At 42.9% G+C, this 13,299-nt stretch overlaps 1 protein-coding gene across 1 annotated transcript in view; it reads right to left on the reverse strand.

The window, feature by feature from the left end:
* Window positions 1–348: 348 nt before the first annotated feature.
* The window catches only part of PTPN5 (protein tyrosine phosphatase non-receptor type 5), an 814,933-nt gene continuing 801,982 nt past the window's right edge, over window positions 349–13,299 (reverse strand). Inside the window, exon 14 of the mRNA XM_069624164.1 lies at window positions 349–1,002. Coding sequence (XP_069480265.1) covers window positions 909–1,002 — 94 coding nt within the window. The 3' untranslated portion in view covers window positions 349–908. The remainder of the gene's footprint in view (window positions 1,003–13,299) is intronic.

Consider the following 13,299-nt stretch of genomic DNA (forward strand, 5'->3'; position numbering starts at 1 on the left):
GTACCAAGGGTACTTACATACAATTGAGGTATTGGCTGTGCTGATTTACAGACTTTTATTTTATTGCCCACAAGTATTTAGGATTTTCTTCTCTTTAATGATACATTTCAAAACCAGAGGATACCTTTTTAAGCTACACATAAGAAACATATGTTGTGCAATGTTCCCTCCAATTATGCGATTGTAATTCTCAAAAGAGCTCATTAAAATCTGCACTATGGGGTACGTAATGGAATGTAGACTGCGTTGTTGTCCTACGTCCTTTTGATTAGCTGGCAACAGTAGCAAAATATATGTTGTCCTAATGAGAATCTCTAATGGAAACAGGAAGTGTGAGATTTGATTTCAATATGAATCAGCATGAACCTTTTAATACAGAAGCCCAGAGGGTTCATGAGACACAGTATTCGGCAATTGAAAAAGTCAAAACAAAATCAGAAAAGTTAAAAAATGTACTTTCTGTAGTAGACACAAACACACGCACACACACACTCACAGAATATAAATTTGAATTTAAAACAGTTTCACATTGTATTTGGATCTATTAGCATGACAAGTATTTAATAAATAGCAAACCGACAGTGTTTTGTTTAAAACATTTTGTAACAAATGAAGCTCTCTACTCTTATTTACAGTACAAGTAAGTTGATTTTTGGTGAACGTTATATGTATATAGCTTGCCACGAGTTGTAGAAACGATAGTTCAGTGTCTCAGTCCTTAAATGTGGATGAAAACAAGAGCATTAATTAAAGCAATACCAAAGTAAAACATCAAAAATATTTCTTGTAAGAAACGAGAGATCATCATTCAAGTGTGTTACATTCCACACGGCCCCGGCCAGATTTGGAATTCCTCTGACTCGGAAAAGAGTTCTGTTGGTTTCAGCCAGGAGATGTACCACTTATTTTCATTCGACTGCCCCCTTTGAGAGATTTTTTACAAACAGGCTCAGAACATGGTGGACAAATTGATATTGCTCACAGGTCTGTATCATTCCTCCCCTAAAAAAGAAAGAAACATAACTTAATCCAGTTATAGCGGTTATCCAATTAAACGAAAAGCATTTGCAGAAGCTATATCACACTCCAATTTCAGACCACTGAGAAATGGTTTGCAAGCTGAAAAAAAGTCATCACTTCGTGTCCTTGCCTTTTTCAGTGACTGTTCAGTTGTTGTCCAATCCTTCTTCAATATTTTCCCTATGCCATGAATGTTTGCTCTGTCTCGTTTTTAGTTGAGTAAATTACATGGACTTTCAGGTTGCGTGGTATTTGTACTATTTTAGGTAATAGGTCAATCGGTGTCTCTCGCCATTTCAGACCAACTTCAAAGTATAGCAAAAAGGTGGGATTTCTTCTATAAAACTGGGATTTGCTATGACTGAAGTAAAAAAGAGGGACTAGATAAACATGCAATGTAGGTCAGTTGCTGATGGTCTATTGGTTGTTGGCGGTGACACAATTGCTTGAGTAGCATTATTTTATGAAATGTCTTTGCCAGCTGTTCAGTATTCACCCTACAAAGAAGTAGCTCTGTCTGAAATTACATTGTGATGGAATTGTTTTCGAAATACATGTTTTCATTATATTTTGATTTTGTTTACCCAACCGTTTTTTGAGAGCCCTTTTTTTCTCAATTTTATAAAATGAATGTGCACATTTAATTATTTTCAATCCACATTTTATGAACATTCTTTCATGTTTCATATAAGAATATTTTGTGTCATGATTCTCCAGTGTACTTTTTATTAATCACAATAGGATGCAATGATGATGAATACTGATTAGTGCCATTAATTGTGATAGACTCTTATGATTCTATTAACTGCGCAGTGATGAGAGTGATTCACTTCTCTTTTTACTTTTAATATTATTTAGCAGCAAGACGTTACAATAAATGTCAAGAGACTAGAACTCCCACCAATACCCTTTTCTCCAATATCCCTCCATCAATGGTGCACCATCCTGTTGTATATCCATGCTCTTGAGGATCAGCAAGTCCTCTTTCCTCATCCTGACCGTCCACTCCCAGATACAGGAATCATGTTGCATTGCTCTTGGTGCATCATCAACAACATAAGGTCACAGAATAAATGTCAGAATGTCTAAATACTCTACCTTTAAGATCCAAATATCAGCTGTTCCCTGTATGGGCCACAGTAACCAATTTAGCAGACACAGTTTTCAAAAGTAATTAATTGTTTTCATGCGAGTTGCAAAACAAGGAATGAACCAATTAACATATTGCATATGGGAATCTCTAGGAAAGGGGGAGTGGTTAATGCAACCCCTTTCAACAATCTATAAACTAACAGATTTCCCCCAACTAGAGAGCAAGTAACTAAGTCATGATCTATGGAAATAGCTGATGTATATTAAGTGCACAATAAGGTGCCCTCTTAGCAATATCAGCCAGAAATTGTGCAACTTGTACAACAGTTGCCTTAATGGGATCATCATCATTTTGTACATTCCAGCTAGAGCAAGTTTGTAATGCAGAGCTATAGGACCTGACACTTTTTGGTGTCCAGGACTTCGTGGTAAATGCTGATAATAATTTTGAACGGTCTGTGGGAGCCCAAATGTCCTCAAGATATTTTGGGCCATTAGGTCCATATGTGGCAAGTACCAATGGATAAAACTCAGTGTTGAGGCCCATTAAGACCCTAGGAGAGAATTGGAGGAAAGTTGGATAATCTATCAATGCTTCCAAAACCATTCGGTACCATGCGTGAATTTGCCAAAGGGTTGTTACTACTACTACTATTGAGGTTTTGTGACTGGACATGTAACAACATTCTGGGTGTCATTGCAAATGGCAGGAATGCTTAATGTATCCCTGGACACAATGGCCCTCATTACAAGTCAGGCGGTGGACCATGGTGCTATTAGCACCATGGTCCATGCCGGATTCTGCCATGGTGGGTTGGCGGAATTACCGCCCCATTCCAAGGTGAGTGGGGCGGTAATTCCCCATTCACCATTTGCCCTTCCCCATTCCCATTTTTGCCCCATAGGGCATAATGGGGATGGGGAAGGCGCTAATTACGGCACCGTAAATTACAGTGCCGTAATTAGTACCTAGGTCGCTTAGCGCCTTGGACTTTAACGCCTGCAAAAAGCAGGCGTTAAAGTGTGAATCGGGCGTTAAGGGTTAACGGCGCCAACGGCGCCGTTAAACACTTAACGCCTGACTTGTAATGAGGGCCAATGACTGTAAAAATGTGCCTGTCACCAGTTTGTGTGCACCTGGTTGCCAGATGCAATAATGAAGGTTGTTCTGTATGTGCAGGTGTATTGCAAAGGGATCAATCCGAAAATGATTCCCATCTGGATTGGATGAGAAGAAATATTTCCCCATGAGATGAAAATCTGCTAGGTCGACCCAATGACGGGAACAGCAGCCTCCTTGTACCTTGATCTGTCTGGGAAAACCAAATTACAGCAAAGTCAATACCTACATATGTCATGTTTTTGTATTTGATCCCTCCTTATTTGTTGATGTACCTGACTTATGTAAACTTGTTCACCATCAGGCACAAGACCTGCAGAGAATCTGAAGGTGCTCTTTCTTTCCACACCTTGACGTTTTATAGCTACCACTGCAATTATTTTGTTACTTCTGTGGAACGTGGACCCAGTCCGAATAATGTAAATCTTTGACTAGGGTTTGGCAATGTAAGTAGGCTGCAAAAATCACCTGGATTTATGCTGATAAAAGGCTGGCCACACTGGGTGGGTGGCTCAGGATTATTGTATGTGCCAACAGGGCATGGAAAATATATTTCTTTGGCAAGAATCCTAGCTTCTGGCTGGTTCAAGAGTGGATTCTTTTCAATTGATCAGAAAACTAAAGAACTGTATTTCCTGAGGAGTTATCCAATTTATCTGATTTCTTTCTGAAACCCTAGGTCTTCAAGTGTATTGTCATGTGAGGATGCTCCACTGTTCTCCTGTGCAAATCCATTATCAGAACATCATCCAGTTATAAGAACATGAAACAGTGATGGGTCAGAAATGCGGGATGGACAACTTGGTAGAGGGTTTTCACAAGTAGCCAATTTAATAAATGATAAGGGTGTGACACATGTCTTGCTTCCCCTAACCCAAAGAGGATGCCCCTGCCTGTAGAACTAAGACTAAAGGAAACCACACTAACATCAAAAGGTATCTGTCCATCAGAGTTATACACACAACAAAACCATACAGGCTATTTACACTCAACAAAATAGCAGTTATCTCAAACACAAACATTATAACCTCACATTCTTGTGACCAGGGTGAGATCCCCTTCCCCGTGATTAATGCAGGATTTTTCAAATCAAAGTTCCAATTAGTAAAGTTCTTCTCAATAGTCAAGTTTGGCTCCAAGGGTAGCACAAAGTTCCTTTCAATACCCAAGTTCTGCTTTCAACACACATGTCCTCCCTCATTAAGGGTTTCACTTGGCATTTTCACTCAGTTTCACTCAGCTCTCTTTCAGGCTCCCTCAGCCACCTCTGCTTCTTCCCTCGTCCATGATTGTCTGGCTGCAATTCAGGAATGGTGTGCCGCTAATGATCTCTGCCTTAATGCCAGTAAGACTGAGATCTTCCTCATAGGGACACCTGCTCCCTCATTTCCTCTCTCTGGCTGCCCACTCGGGACCCTGTTCATGTGAGGCTGAGAACTTTGGTGTCATCTTCGACTCCACCCTCTCCTTCTCTGCTCACATCTCTGACGTCTCTAAGAAGTAAACTATCAGCTGCACCTCCTCAGAGGTATTCTGCCTTTTCTCATTTTCCCCCAGAAGCTCACTGTCTCCAGAGCTCTGGTCCTCTCTAGGCTGGACTATTACAACAGCCTCTTTCTAAATCTTCCAGCCTCTACTCTTCGACCTTTACAACTTATCCAGAACAGGACTGCAAGACTTGTCTGTGGCCTCAAGCCCAGGGATCGTACCTCTCCAGCTCTGAAATCTCTTCACTGGCTCCCAGTGGCTGCAAGGATGAACTCGAGACTCTCTGCATTGTACACATGGCTTTCTGGGGCCTGGGACTGCTCTACCTCCAACTTTCTCTTTCAAAACATCTTCCTTCTCGAGCTCTCCGCCCTTCCACCTCCAACTCCCTGAGGGTCAGACGCTTCTCCGAGCAGAGAGTTGGGGGTAGATCTTTCTTCTCGGCTGGGGCCTCCCTCTGGAACAGCCTCTATGCCTCTCTCAAAATTGCGCAGGACCACCTCTGGTTTCGGAACAACTCAAGACCTTCCTTTTCGCTTCTGCTTTCTCTCTTCCTCTCCCCTGCTGATGCACATGACTGCTCCGTGCACTGATTGCCTGGTCACCCTCTCAACTCGAGCCCAGGCTCCTGCATTTCCAGTTGCCCTTGCACTGCCTCCAGGCTCCCCAGCACTTAAGCGTCTGTATCTGCAACCCTACAGTCCCTTCTCTCTGCACTTATGAGCCACCCGCTGGCTGCACTTGTGAGTGAACTGCACTTCCCCCTTCCCCTCCCCCCTGGCACTTCTCCCCTTCCCTCTTCCCTGCACTTGTGCGATCTGAATGACACAAAGCCTACTAAAATCATTATTTTGTCCTGCCTTGTTTCCCCCTCCTTGTTATGTCGCGCCTAGAAACACTTGTGTACAGGCACGTTATACATGTCACATCATATCATATAATTTGGATTGTCTTCTGATTAAACAATGTTAATCACTATTCAGCTTAAAGTATTTACATGCTCGTATTTGTCAAACCAAAAAGTGTTTCTCTACACACTTTGTGAATATTTTAATAGAACTTCTTCACTTTAGAAAAGGCAACTACTTCACATTTCTTCTTTATAAACAACCTTTTCATCAGGATGGTTCATCAAACACTTGTCAGAATGGTTGTATGTTAAGTTGTTTTCCTGGCCAAGCATGACACTGACGTCAGTGTAGGAACAGGAAACATCTTTACTGAGTTCCAGCTTGGGGTACAGAGTACAGGAATACATTTAGGCTACTTCAGGTAAGTTACACGGACAGAACATCCGCTGGCATCCCCTCTGTCAACCCATCTTCTCCACTGCACATTCATAGAACTATGCTCTAGAAACTTGAAGCATTTGTTCTGCTAGGTGGAATTACCAAGAAAATACTTTGGACCCAATAACCAAACCGACTCAACAGAGATTGTAAAATACTGCTTTAAACTCAAAGTAAAGCAGGGTGAATAAACACTCAATCAATTCAAATCATGCACGATCCCACTATCTTTTCATTTAGTTATAGTTCATATAATGCAAGATGCGTCATCTATGACATCATCCTACGTAGCAAACTTTAAAAACCTATCGAGGGGTGGGATTGGATTAGGGCATCATTGCTACATACAGAAAATGTGTGTGTTAGTCCCTCATTGGTGGTCTCTGTTCTGTAAGACACACCCTGAGCTACTTCTTATCGCATGGCTTAGGATATTTGTCATAGCAGAAAATGTGGCAGCGGACTAATACTCTGCAACATTGTATGAAAAAGTAAATGGCAGGCTATTCTAATTAGCTGGCAACCCAAATCCAACCTTGGACATTCGGCTTGTTAGCAGCACTTGCATAGAACTGAAACCCAGGTGGTTAGAGCTACGTCAGCTTTCCCTTTGTTTCACAATTAGGCCACCCTTTCTCATCTGTAGGCCTCATGCCAGTGTCTGTATGAAGGTTGACCGGGCTAGTCCTTATGTCTCTGGAAATTTGAGTGAGCATAGGTGCACCACTATCTTAGCTCCAGGCCTAATTAATAGCCCTTGTTTGCGAGCTCTTCGTCACGTGTTGCAAGATCATTAAATTGTCCACTTCAACAGTGCATTTAACCTCAGTTGATTCAGCTTTTGCTAGGTGCAGTTCTTCTTTTGGCCCTTAGAGACTTGCTCATGCTGTCCCATACTGACTTCATGCCTTTTTAATCATCCAGTACTTGGCATCAGTAAATGTTTGTGTTCCTCCTAATCTTTGGAAAATATGTCTTTGCGCATTATCTGCTTGAAGACTCATACTTTTCCTTCATCTCTCAAAATAGCATCCTTGGTTCAAAGTCAATGCACTCCCCTATTTCGCAAGGAAAACAGCTTCTCCATCGTCTTTCCACATTAAAACTCTGGGCTCGTATTTTGAGGTAGTTGGGTTGATCGACATGAGCTGGCGTACATCTTGTTCTGATGCTAGTCGTTGAATATATACCTCTCATAAGCAAGCTTCTATGTATACTTTCCACCTTGCGTTTCTCGTAATACTTCAGTTACATCGTCATTCTTAAGCATTTTCACATCGGTTCAGCATAGATTCATACATCTACTTTGAGACATTCTTTTGCATTTTCTTTTTTTAACATACATCCATGTCGTACACCATTTTATTCATGGCTACTTTCCGACAACTCGGCAAAGGACATCCTTCTGGATAGGTTTCCTTCACTGTTGGTGCCTAAGTGCATATTGCTTATCATATAGCTGACATGGTATGGACATTTCGCATAATCTTGTGCACGGGTTCCCAATTTTGGCTCCTCGTCGGTCAATCAAATAGGGTGGGGGTAGGAAGTGTTGACTAGGGAGAATGCGCCCACTTGCTCCTCTGGAGAACCATTCAGAACATAACATTCTCACACACAGCATTCCATGTCGGTCACTTCTAGCATTCCATGCACACATGCCAGGGTGCGTGGAAAGACAAGGCACAACATATCTTCCCCCTTAAACAAAACAAAATACACCCAAGAAGAAAGAGACATACATACACACGCAACAACACATGTACGTCCCTAAACTTCCAAAACAAATCCTACCAACAACGCACCCACACAAGCCTTGTAGCCGTCCTCACCTAGTGGGACGATCTGCATCACAATATGCCACTCTCTTTCCTCTACCACTAAGGGGTAGACACCAACCACTGAACAAAAGGATACTACATCCAAACTTTCAAGCAACGTCAGGCTTCCAGCCCCAAACCACATGACTGAGGCAAAAAACATGCTGTACTAGCATGCAAGGTGTGCCCCGGAAGGCAGAGAGAACTGATCCCCCGACAACCATGCCGCACAAACATGCCAAGTGTGTCCCAGAGGGCACAGAGAGTGATCTCCCAACACCTCTTCACTACAACATACTCGGGTAACCCAGAGGGCATGGAGAGCGGATCTCCCAAAACACACACACAGAGCAGACCTCCCAACACACAGTACACCACACTCGTACCACAAACAAAACTCAGTCCCACAATACAATGTTAACCATTCCAAATTTAACTCACTGTCTGCCCACCATAACATGTGCACCATTTCCAACATGGCAGGTTAGTTCAAGTACACCGGTTAACCGACACCCCGCTGAAAGAGCACTCCAAGAACTACAGGTGTTGACACCCCCACAAGACGCTTGTGCTGAAAGACCACATTCCACAACTTCAGCAACTCCAATTCAGAAATCCAAGCACGACCCCACCTCAGCATGACACACACACCAGACAATGTAGAACAAATATTCTATACAGTCATCACAGTTCACTGAACACATTAAGATAAACCTCCCTTAATTGTTTTACTTAAAGCATTTAAACTATGCACTTGAAATTATAATTCAATGTTCTTCAGTACAAATCCAGCCTGTAAACTAAAAGGGTTAATAGAATATGCATCATAACTTGCACATTACCCTGCTAACTTAGGAAGTCCATGTCCTAACTAACTTTAAAACACAAAGTCCAACCTGTAAAAGAAGGGGATAAAACATGACTACAATTAGTGCACAGGAAAACCCAGCTAAACAAAATTAAATGCACGATAAATCTTTCTAAACAGAGGCCATGATTTCCAAAACACAAGCACAGAAACAGATGTTGAATATTCAACGGGCCTCACATCACACTATTCCAAAACTCTAATGTGAATTAAACTCTTAAGCCTCTCTCTGTCCAATTGAGATCTCCCTGAAGAAATTCAAGAAATCGGGATCTAATTCCTGGAATACTACCAAACTGCTATTTTCCTCACTTTCCACAACAGCACCACATAAAGAACAAAAACCTGCTCCTCTCTTCTCCATCACTGCCACCTGGTGCTGTCCAAAACAGTGTACACATGTTGCCCCCCAGTACCTTAGGGGACAGGTCTGTATCCCTCTCCCGCTCTTTTGCTCACAAAGGGACCTACTTCCTTCTTCATTCTAGAAAGATTGGCCGTTTCACTGGGATCCCACAAGGGCCATCATTATCACAGACGTGCCTCGCTTATGTAAGTAGGTCTACCACTCGCAGTAATATGTTCACCAGTTTCCTCCAGCAAAGTCCCTGTTAGCTTTTCTTTTCTGGCCCACACTGCTTTAGTTCTTATGCTGCCACCTGGATACTGGATCCATTTCTGCCCCTTGCTGACATAACTGGTTCCTGCAATCACTACTGGCATTCCTTGGACTGGGTTGGCTGCCCCTCACAGACTCCAAACTTAGGCCTTGAATGCCTCACACAGCAAAGTTACTGTCCGCTCCTTGCAGTGCTGGTTTTTCTGCCCCTTGCAGATCTGGTAGACCCTTGGCCCCAGAAAGTCTGTCTGCCCCTTGCAGACCCGATGGCCCCTTAGCCATGCAATGACTGTCTGCCCCTTGCAGACACGATGGGCCCTTGGCCCTGCAGTGTCTCTGTCTGCCCCTTGCAGACCCGGTAGGCCCTTGGCCGTGCAATGTCTTTGTCTACCCCTTGCAGACCCGATCGGCCCCCAGGACCTGGTGCTGCCTCCTCACATCAATGACTGGCCCTCACTGGCCCCACTGCAGCCCACAGCATTCTTACCTCGAGAGAGGATCTTCTCTTTTGAAAACAGGAGCCTTACTCTGACAGCATGCCATTAGGTATTCTGCCATTATAGAAATCTCACCCTCCGAAGAAGAGGAGCACTTCATCTCTCCTAACGCAGTCACCCTATTCCCTTGTTGGCCTTCTCCACCCAGGCGATCCACCCGACTAATATCACCACCCGGGTTCGAATCTGGTCGTGGCTGCCTTTCCCTGGCCACCTGGGAGGAGACTTTAGGCACAGATTATGTGAGGACTCCGCAGGAGTCATCACAGAACTCATTAAAGAACATAATACGTTTCTAAAGCACCAATGTGCCGAAGATAACGCAAGGGCCAAAAAACAAGACAGAAATATCTGAAGGTTCCAAGGAAAGCAAAGAAAATGTCTGCAACTTGGAGACATCTGGATGGTAAGATAGATGCCTCTGAAGTCCAGTGGAATTAACCAATCATCTGGCCTCGATAAGTCTATCAACAATGCAATTGCCTTCATCTTCAAGTGTCCGAATAATATATTGCTTGAGAAACCCTACCCCAAAAAGTGGGAGAAAAACAAATGTTTTTCTATGTTACTAAAACATTGCTGAAAATAATTGTGTTCTATTGCATTCATCACCATATCTGCCAAATCAACCTGTGATTGATTGTGATATGTGAAGCCAAAGTCTGAATTGGTGTGCTCACACACGCTCTGCGATATCCTTGAACTGAGTCCAACACCCAGGGGTCATTTGGAACACTCAACCTTTGTTTTAGAAAATAAAAAATACTACCATGGTCTTGAAAGTTAATGTAAGAGTGCTTATTTCTGAATTATAGTCTCTACCATTTTGCCTGGGAACTCTCTGCAGAAAGAAACATAACTTGACTTTTTAATAAATATTATGGAATCTGGTTTTTCTAGTCATAAACTTGTATGATTTTATGCGGAAATTAATTCCAGTCAGTAAAACAACCCCTGAATCGACCAACCCTTATAGAAACACAAGGCTGAACAACTGCTTCGATGAAGACTGGGCTTTGCACAGGTTATGGAAGGTGGAGATCAACCTGCCTATTTCCTTCACTGTTCTATCCACCGAAAAGCATATCAGTATATGTGTCGAAAGGCTAGGAGTCACCGAGTCTCGCCAGGTTAGAATCAATCTTCATAAGAACCACGTTCGCTCTTAAGAGTCTGAGATTAATTGATGACAGGTAACAGCATATCTCCTCTCAAGGGAATGCCAACTAGATTATATTATTTGAAGAGTAGTTGGTTAATTTGGTAAATATGAGGTCTCAAAAAGGGAAATCGAGATGCACACTAATGGCCATTCTTGTAGCACGTAGCCAGCTGATACCGGGGTGCGAAAACATTTACGTAGTGTTGTTTAATGGCCCCTGTTCCTTGCAGTAGGATGATGTGATTGATATCTGTTAAAAGGGTAAGTAAATCCTCATCTGATATTTTTTCATTTATGTCTCAAATATTGTGGGATCATTTTCATAGATGAAAACTATACATAGGGCCCTTAATTGGCCAACACACTCTTTTCCATTACCAAATTCTGTGGACTCACTGATGAAAAAAAGGTTAGAATTCAGCCAATGCAACAACTTGTTCATTAATGTTAGAGTGTCCAGCCTTTGCCTTGCCTGAGAGCCGGGAGCCCCTGTGATCATTAATACCACTCAAAGGACTTGGGGTGGCAATCCAAATGTGGTCAAGCTGGAAGGGGACTATTAGACCGCACAGGTTTAACAATTTGTTGCTGAGCATAATTTGGCGAGCTGGTAATCTTAATGACTGGATTGGTTATGGGCTGAGAGAGATTATGGCTATGGGGCAAGAGACAAAGCCTGCAGTACGATGGAATCTTGTGTGATGGATGTTTTCTTTGAATTGCAACTATGTGCGTGATTACCAAAATTCATTTTTCCATTTCAACTTCCCCTGCAGGGTCATGTAGTGCCAGGTTAGCCTCAAAGAGTATCTCTCCCAGCAGATTCTCACTCTGTTAATGATAAAACAAGAGATTCTATTAGTTGAAATTAATGAAACATTATGTTATCCAGGGGAACGCATCTTAAGCTGGTTCAGATACGAGTGGTCGATTTCTGGGAGTGCGGAAGAATTAGAGTATGTTTTGGGAGCACATTTTTCTTATGTTTTTTGCATACGTTGTGTTTTTCTTAGGGATCACTCTTCTCCTGATTTACATCATGCTTGGCCTTCTGGTTCAATGCCTTAATTAAGTATTTTCTATTGAGGGCATGTAAAGTTAAAAATGTTCGCTCCAATCGCCTTACTTATATATTGCAGTTTTCAATGTTCATTTTGTGGCAACTGTGAAAAAATAGAGGGTGTTTCACAGCCTAGTCCCTGGGAATCCCCTACTCAGGTGGCCATGGAAAGGCCATCGCTTTTGGATCCCGACCCTGCGGGTGGACAACCGAGGGAAGATCACCTTGGACGGGGGTCCCACGGGGAGTTGGGCATGAAGCCACCTGATGGTGAGACATGGTAGCCCTCTTTTTCCTTAACCCATCTAACCCATTTCCCTACTTATTGTATTGGAAACTACAACTACAACTCCCATAATTCTTCACCACATCACATTGACAACACTACTGAGCCGAGGAAGATGAGGAATGAGGCCAGGAGGATTATCTCTACTGACTTGCAATGGCTCTGTCCCTCTAATGAGATCAGGCAGAGTCAGGCACTTAGTACGAATTGCATACACCTGCCACTTGTTAACACTCCCTGTCAGGATAAAACGTGGCATGCACAGGCACACTCTGAGCGAGGCTGTTTGTGTGAAGGAACAGCTCTTTTGGGGCTATTGTGAACCAAGGCTATGTAAGTTGGAAGGCTAAGGGGCTGGTCGGCTTATGCGGGGGAAACGAGAGAGAACCAGGCGAGAATTCCATCCTTTCGGGAAGCCGTAAGCGTTCCACGACCGAAAACGGGTGAGCGGATGGGAGAATCCTTCAAAGTGCTTCCAGGTGGCCGCTACCCTCCCGGGTGAACAACAGAGTTGGGGAGGAGCAGAGGAGGCATTGGTAACAGCTTTGACTGCTACTGGAAAATAATTGAAGATAGAAGCCCAATTAACACAACCGGTGAGTTATCAAAGGCCAACAAAAGCCTGATTTGTGTTAAGAGCCAAAGAGGCATGTAACAAAAGTTGAAGGTTGCACGTGTGCGGACAAAACCCATAATGAACAGAACAATGATTGAATGCTGAGAAAACTACACAAAGTAACAGAGTGGTCCTGCGAAGCAGAATCGCACATTCGAAAGTATCTGTGAAATGTTCTGTGTTATGGAAAGCAGGAAACAAAGGAAACAAGAAAGTAAACCCAATCCCGAACGAGAGTTGATTGAATGAAAAGAAATTTATATGAACTTTGACAACCGCCAAAAGGGCAAAAGTAAAGAGGATATGAACTTTGAAAGATGCCAACAGGGCAAAAGTAAAAGTACCAAGAGGCACTGGTGTTG

Source organism: Ambystoma mexicanum, chromosome 11, assembly GCF_040938575.1.
Source record: "Ambystoma mexicanum isolate Mex_15411 chromosome 11, UKY_AmexF1_1, whole genome shotgun sequence".
NCBI lineage: Eukaryota > Metazoa > Chordata > Amphibia > Caudata > Ambystomatidae > Ambystoma > Ambystoma mexicanum.